This window comes from Sebastes umbrosus, chromosome 7 (assembly GCF_015220745.1).
Source record: "Sebastes umbrosus isolate fSebUmb1 chromosome 7, fSebUmb1.pri, whole genome shotgun sequence".
Lineage (NCBI taxonomy): Eukaryota > Metazoa > Chordata > Actinopteri > Perciformes > Sebastidae > Sebastes > Sebastes umbrosus.
This window is the reverse complement of record NC_051275.1, coordinates 18,439,857-18,447,601: the sequence shown is the minus strand read 5'-3', so window position 1 is coordinate 18,447,601 and position 7,745 is coordinate 18,439,857. Positions and strand designations below refer to the sequence as shown.

At 37.0% G+C, this 7,745-nt stretch overlaps 1 protein-coding gene across 2 annotated transcripts; it reads right to left on the bottom strand.

Moving 5' to 3' along the window:
- Positions 1 to 1,429: 1,429 nt before the first annotated feature.
- Positions 1,430 to 7,311, bottom strand: tlcd5a (TLC domain containing 5a). Of its 2 annotated transcripts, none has more exons than XM_037774943.1 (3): positions 6,916 to 7,311; positions 4,394 to 4,597; positions 1,430 to 3,997 (listed from the first exon to the last, which is right to left on the bottom strand). In XM_037774943.1, the coding sequence occupies exons 2-3, from the start codon at positions 4,587 to 4,589 to the stop codon at positions 3,465 to 3,467; spliced, it is 729 nt and encodes a 242-aa protein (XP_037630871.1). In that variant the 5' UTR covers positions 4,590 to 4,597; positions 6,916 to 7,311; the 3' UTR covers positions 1,430 to 3,464. The 2 variants fall into 2 exon arrangements, with proteins under 2 accessions (XP_037630871.1, XP_037630872.1); XM_037774944.1 differs by lacking the exon at positions 6,916 to 7,311 and adding an exon at positions 4,746 to 5,541.
- Between the last annotated feature and the right edge of the window lie 434 nt (positions 7,312 to 7,745).

The following is a 7,745-nucleotide window of genomic DNA, read 5'->3' as shown; positions in this document are numbered from 1 at the left end:
ACAATAAAACTCACTCTGTTTCCGTATAATGTTAGGTAGGGCACACTGCTACAAAATAACATAATAACAACAAAAAAACTCACTCTGTTTCAGTATAATGTTCAATACATCCATGATAATGTTAGGGGCACACTGCTAGAAAATAATAACAACAATAAAATATGATACCACCACTTTTATTACTAGTAGTAATAGTAGTATAGTATTCATTATATAGTAGGTTATGAATAAAATTAAATGTTATATATTTGACCTGCACAGATTAGTCGATTAATCAATCAATCAACTGACAAAAAAATAATCGGCAACAATTTTGATAATCAAAAAATAAATAAATAAATATATATATGTATATATACAGCATATACAGTATATATATATATATATATATATATATATGCAAACTACTGCAGACAGTGTAGACAAGATGTCAATTAAATAAATACATACATATATACACATGCACATACAAATACATATTTGTATGTGCATGTGTATATATGTATATATATGTAAACTACTGCAGAATCAGTGTAGACAAGATGTCAAGACCCAACATCCATACTTAATGCAATCAATATACACTGATTCCATTAACAGCCCATTGAATATATGTTTTATAATTACTGCACATGTGCGTTTATTGTAATTTTACCAAACTGAGAAAAGAAAATGCACTTCCGATCACAACAACATCGATGATATAATGTAGGATATGGTTAGTGGTGGGTGTTCAAAAGGCCATATTTTGCACTAATACAATAAATCTGCCTGTATCCTGTTGACCTGTAAATAGCCAGTGCTTGTGTACATGAGTGAAATATGTGCATGTTATTATTCTCTACCTTCTCTCACTCTATTTTGTTTGTTTGTTGGTTTGGATCCGGTCACTAATTTAGCATACTAAATGTATTAAGTAGTACACTGTATATAATTATCTTCACTGTGTTGTGCATTGCAGTCCTATTTCATTATTTATGTTTCTGGCACCTGACACTCTACAATATATGCAATACACTGTTTATTGCATACAGTATCATACACAATGTTAAACTTTGTGTGCTCCAACGCTTATTTAATATACACATATTTAAAACTGTTGAATGAATGCTGAAAAGGACAATAAAAAGTAAAACTGGCTAATGTTGAAATAAAGGTAGAATGTGACACTATTTTCAGTTGTGGAAACGTGTTTTTTCCCTTTTTAATGTCTTTATTTTAACATTGTCAAATGACTGTCTTCATGTTTCCTCACTGATCATTCATATATAATTGATATGACACCATCATGTGGACAGTTTAGGTAACTTCAGTCTCAGTCCAATAATACGTCTGAGTATCTGTGGCATTTACTGTAATGATGCAAATGCAGCTGATCCTTTAGTTTTAGTTAACATTTTGTTTTTTGAAATTGGTTTGAAAGCATACAAACAATCTATCACACCTTTATTTGACTTCACGCAGGGATTACAAAGGCAAATCATGAAACCCCAATCTGAAAATGGTTCTTCGTTATTCCTATCCTTATGTTGGAGGTTTTACAGTACAGCACAAGACAAAAAAACAATTCAACAAATTAGGAAAGTACATTCAGATAACTAAGGCACACACCAGTTAGATTTTGACTTTCTTAGATGTAATGGTGATGCTCACATGATTCTTAACAGTGACGGCCAGGTAAACAGACCTTGTGTGAGTGCAACAAATCAAATCTCAATCAAATATAAATAGGAAAACAAAGGGATGGCAAGTGTTTTAGCACATTACTGCAGATATCCATGTGCACTAAAATAACAAACAAGATATGGTCATAATAATAACAACAACACCGGTATAAAGTCTGAGCACAAAGATGAAACCTGTTAACTTTCTTGGCATGGAACAAATCCAGTCATGGAGCGGGCTAAATCATAATGTTCTCTACACATAACAACCCACCTGCCTTCATCCCATAATGCACTTGTGTGTCTGTCTGGACAATATGGTTCAAATCAATGTCACAATATTGAGATGAATATTTTGCTGATAGTTAATATCACATTATGGCAATAAATGTAGGCAAAAATCACACATTAAATACTAAAACTCAGACAAACTCTTCACACATGTAAATCCAAAAATTAAATAACTAGTATGTATGTATGTAGTATTTTGTAAAATAATAACTCAATATGATTATATAATCTTGATATGATTTTACTGACAGTAGATAGATGCCAACTATTGCCCAGCCCTAGTTGTGTGTGTGTGTGTGTCACTGCCTTGTGTTAAGACTAAATGTGAAAATCTAACATTTTAGGGGCTAGAAACAAAAGATGCATGTATGATTGCACAGGTTTTCATTCTATCCTAGTCAGGGGCAACCTGACATTAGTTTGTCTCAAAGATTAAAACAAACAGAGTATAGAGCATGTACATCTCAAAAACATTTAAAGGTGCTGGATAAAAAAAATGTAACTGAAGAAGAAGCCAGATAAAAGACCAGCACACTGCACAGATACCTCACATGAAATTGTATTGCATGACAAGATCTCTGTGAGACTGAAACATGACTATTAAATTAAATTAACTGGGAGCTAGCAGTACAGAGTGCAGATCTTTTGAAATCAGACACCTCAAATAACTTAATATACTACATAAAGTACAAATTCTAACACCATTTCACCAAACATTTCAAGATATTTATATCCAAATGGACTGCAAAATAAGAGCATTACCAGTGTAGAACTATGTAATTGAAAGGTTCCTCTCTATGTATCACTTTACACGAGCAAAGTAAAATAAATATTTTTTTGGGCAGGCTCTGGAATAGGATTTCAGACAGTAGGCAAAATGTTATAGGGATTGCTATAAACTAGATTAAACAAAGTAACATCACACACATTTCTCTGGAGTCCATCCCAACTTTCTGGTATGACTTCATGTCCCTGAGTAGTATACCTTTCACATCTGCTCAAAGTTTCCCAAGCACCAAAAAAACACAGAATTACAAGAAAATCAATCCTAACTTTTTTGAAATGGCTAAAAATGTTTCACAATAAGGACGGGCATTACATGTAAACTGTCTCTTTCATAACATGGAGCTTTCATTTGGAGCAACAACACCACCACCACCACATATGACTAGGCCACAGTTCACTGCACTGAAAGCAACATCTGTTCATGTGTTGATAGAAAGTGCTTTGGTTTTCAGTGACATAAACTACATCTGTGTTGTTTGTTAACTGCACATTTTACACAATAATCAAACATGTGATCAACTGCAATGGCTGCATTAAAAAACGAGTTTAAAAATGCGCAGGTGTTAGACCTTACAGACAGACGTCACAGGATATTGCTTGACATAGAAAACCATGACTTTGAAATATCCCAGTTTAACATACAAAAAGTTGATTTTCTTTGCACTTTCCCTTGCGCTTCCAAAGTGAAAAGCACCGACATAGATTTCCTTTAGAGAAAGCCGATCAGTCCTTCTTCACTTCAAGACCATTAGCTGCCACCGTCTCTTGTTGGTCTCTCTTCTGTTTTTGCCAGCTCTTCCTCTTCCGAATGGCAAATCGAACAATGTCCACCATGAACACCCAGGATAGAGCGTACATAGCCACTCCCCCGCACTTGATGAAGAATCTGGGTCTCGGGGAGATCAGCTCACAGTACAGCATTGTGCCTCCCACAAAGACTCGCATCAACACAAACAGCGACACGAACAGGACGTCCACAACGTCCCCCAGCCGCGTCCCGTAACGTCCTGTCTGTTTGAGGAACCAGCGTGTCTGCAGGAGGGGGTTGGTGATTTCGCTGCCAAAGAGTACCGCGCACGACTCGATGCCAGACTCCCCCAACCACAGGGTCAACAGGATTCCCAGGATGCTCATGGTGTGGTGGGCCAGCATAACGGGTCCCTCTGTGCGGAAGTACACGCACCAGGCCATATCAAAAATAAAGTAAGTCAGGCTCACCACCATGGCACTTATCTGCAGAGGAGTGTTCTTAGTACCTGGCATCAGAAACAGACAGTTTTTAGTTAGCATATATTTTTAATATAATACAACAAACATGTAATCACAGAGATAAAATGAGTTATTACTGTGACAGGAGCACATTATTATTAATATCAACGTGTAGAAACAAACTTATGATTAAGAACTTTGTGCAAAAGACAAGAAAGGTAAAATTATTTGGTCACTGCTGAAAGATTTATTCATACTTTCAGTTGTTCCAATTGGTAGTTTGAATCAAACTTTGCACACCAATAGCTGTTTCAAGTAACACACAGTTTCAACAACATGCTAAATGCAGAGACAAAAAATCACCTGCAACTATGTTATTAATCAATTTCACATTTAAGTTATTTTTCAAGCAGAAACATTGATAATTTGAAGCTGCGTCCTACCTGGATAAGTGAAAGGCCAGGGTCCATCCACGTAGCCTATGTACCCTGTGATGCAGACTGCCAGGATGCCGTGTACCAGGGTGACGAGGCGACAGTTCCACTCACAGCTCCTGGACCCGTTAACATTACACAAGATAAAGTAGAGAGAGATCCAACAAGACAGGCACAGGAGAGCACCAACCACGACCAGTGCCATCTTCTCTTCTACAAACAAAGACAAACAAGTAAACAACTAAACCAACTTACAGTTTCCTCTCCAAAACTTGTCTGTCAGCAGTCATCAAGCCGACTTCCCGTTACATTGAAAGAGAAAAACGCAAAGAGGCACATCTTGCACTGTAATATCGCTTACAGTAGAAAAAGACAGCATTACCGCCCAGAGACTTGGACTGTGCAATCCTTTGTAAGTGACTAACAATTAGCCTTTGCTTGAACTATAATAGCACTATAGTTGGCCGGCCGAGGGTCTGGTGGGGTGAGGGGGACGTCTCTTCTTCTGCTGTGACGTTTGTACTAGGAGGAGGTGAGACCATGCAGATGGTCAGGCCCACCCTAACTGAACCGGGACAAGACGTACATTTGAGTCTGAAAGACTTCAAGCAAGTTTCAAAACTAGATGAGAGGTTACTGGGTGTTGGGTCTCAGACAGTTCACATGGGGTTCTTTCAGCTGTTATTAAATGGTATGTGTAATAATAATAAAATGTATTGTTGTTTTTTTGCTTGTATGGATACATTATGTCAGGATAGCACGGGAGGTGAAGCTGTAATATTATATTTAGTGGGATAACTGTATAGTATAGGTGTAACTATTTTAAAAATGTTAGATAATAATGAAAAATGCCCATTATAACCCAATGTGATGTATTCAAATTGATTGTTTTGACCAACCGACAGTCCAAAACCCAAAGATATTCAGTTTATTTAATATATTAATTAAGAAAGCATGAAATCCTCACATTGGATAGGCAGGAAACTGTGAATGTTTATTTGTTTGCTTGAAAAATTACTGAAATTATTAATACATTTTCCACTTATCGTTTTATCATTTTCACCTGTGATGTTAAACAGCTGCAATAGGTAGGTGAGATAAGATAAGATAAGATAAGATATTCCTTTATTAGTCCCGCAGTGGGGAAATTTGCAGTGTACAGCAGCAAAGGGGATAGTGCAAAAAACAAGATGCATCAGCTAACACAGTAAAAAAGAGCTAAACAAAGTGTAACAAAATATGAAGCATTTAAATAGAAGGAAGTATAAAAATAGGAACCGTATATACAGTATTGACAATACACAGACTATTAACAAAATTGCACAGGTGGAAAATTATATTGCAGTGAGAATTAAATGAAATTCCACCTGAAAATATCAGGTTATTATCAGTTTGTTGGTGTGTAAGTGTAAGATACTAGGACTGTCTGATGCTTTATGAAAGAGACAATACATGGAAGACAGCTTAAGTTTGGTTTGGTGACGTGATTCTGTCATAAACAATCTACAGGTAACACTAAACACAATAAAAAAAAGAAGAAACCCAAAACTTAAGACACAGATCCATCCTTGACAAGCAAAGACAAAAAAAAGCAAACAAAAAAAAACAGGATGGACAACTCATTATCTCACATTTTCCAAAACGGTTTTCCTTAAGTACATAGTTTTAGGCAAAATAGTTGATACAAAAGAGTCAACAAAGACTGTAGATCTTATGTAATTCATTATAAAGCTGGCTTATATTGTAAACCTCTGTGTTTCTAGTTATATCTCCTGTTAAAGATCAGCTTTCCTGCTTAAATAAAGTTATATATATATATATATATAACCTCTGTGTTTCTAGTTATATCTCCTGTTAAAGATCAGCTTTCCTGCTTAAATAAAGTTGTATATATATATATATATATAACCTCTGTGTTTCTAGTTATATCACCTGTTAAAGATCAGCTTTCCTGCTTAAATAAAGTTGTATATATATATATATATATAACCTCTGTGTTTCTAGTTATATCTCCTGTTAAAGATCAGCTTTCCTGCTTAAATAAAGTTGTATATATATATATAACCTCTGTGTTTCTAGTTATATCTTGGTCAAGACACTCCTGTTAGTTAAAGATCAGCTTTCCTGCTTAAATAAAGTTATATATATACATGCTTTTGTGTATGAGACAGACCTAAGTAGAAGTAGTTCTTATGTTGTTAAGATGCTCAGTAACACTTTAATTACGTTCCCATGGAAACCGGTAAGAGGAAGTTGGCAACTAGCTAGCTAAATTGGCTTTATTAATGTTATGTGTATTCCCTTCGCTAAATTAAGACAGCTCCTATAGCTAGGTGTTTACACCGAGGGCAAGCTGATGTTGCTGAACTGAAAGGACGAGAGGAGCAGATTAAGAGGATGCTCTCCTCTCACACCGGCTAACTACCACAGTTAGCTGGCTGGATCCGTGATGCTAGCAGAGCAAGCTAACGGTAGGATGAGGCTAACAAAGCGTTCTCCTGTGTGATGGGATTGTAGTCAAATAGCATTACCTTGATGGTGCACATGTAGCTGTCTCTCCGTTTACATCCAGCGTGTCCCGTGAAGACGTGTCTCTGAGGTGAGACAGTCACAGGTTGGTTACCGTGTTGTCTTTTACGTGAGCTAACTAACGTTACTAACGCCGGTGGCGACAACCTCCTCCTTCTCCTCCTCCTCCTCCCTTCATTCAACCTTTCACCTTATTATTACATCGCTCTACATGCAACTAGTAGCAACTAGTAGTATTAACAAAAACTCGTGCCCTGGTTGTATTATCACATACTATACCGTAGTGTAGAGATTATGACATGTTTATTTAGTATTTAACAGAAAACAGCATGTTTCCATCCTTCTTGATATCTTCCCAAAGCCAATGGGGAAGTGGCTGGCTTCCTCTTTTTTTGAACAATGGTGAAACCTTGTGGTCAATAGCAGAAATTGCACACACCCCAGCAAGGGGGACAAAATGGAAGAACTACTTTATGTATTCATTATTAATATTACTAATATTCCTACATGTGTAATGCCCAGCCAACATGGTTATGTGGGCCCCACATGGGTTATGCTGGGGGTACTTGGGTACCAAGTGGGTATGGGCATCTTATCTGGGGCCCACTTGGGTCAACTAAGGTGGGTTCTAGGTGGGTCACTAATGGGAAATTAGTGTATGGGCTCAGAATGGGCAACACAAATGTGGCCCAGTTGAGTCGACTAAATAGGTCCCACATGGGTTCCCCCAAGTTGGCTACCCAAGTGGGTCCCCGGTTGGTCACTAATTGGAAATTAGAGCTGGGTTTTGGTTTATGTTGCCCAGATTGGGCCCATATAACACCCAGTGTAC

Bases quoted from the DNA above. Each gene is read 5' to 3' on its own strand.
- tlcd5a (XM_037774943.1), bottom strand. From the start codon at position 4,589: ATGGCACTGGTCGTGGTTGGTGCTCTCCTGTGCCTGTCTTGTTGGATC. The intron at 3,998-4,393 runs GTAGGACGCAGC...TTCTGATGCCAG, and splicing joins CTGGCCTTTCACTTATCCAG to GTACTAAGAACACTCCTCTG.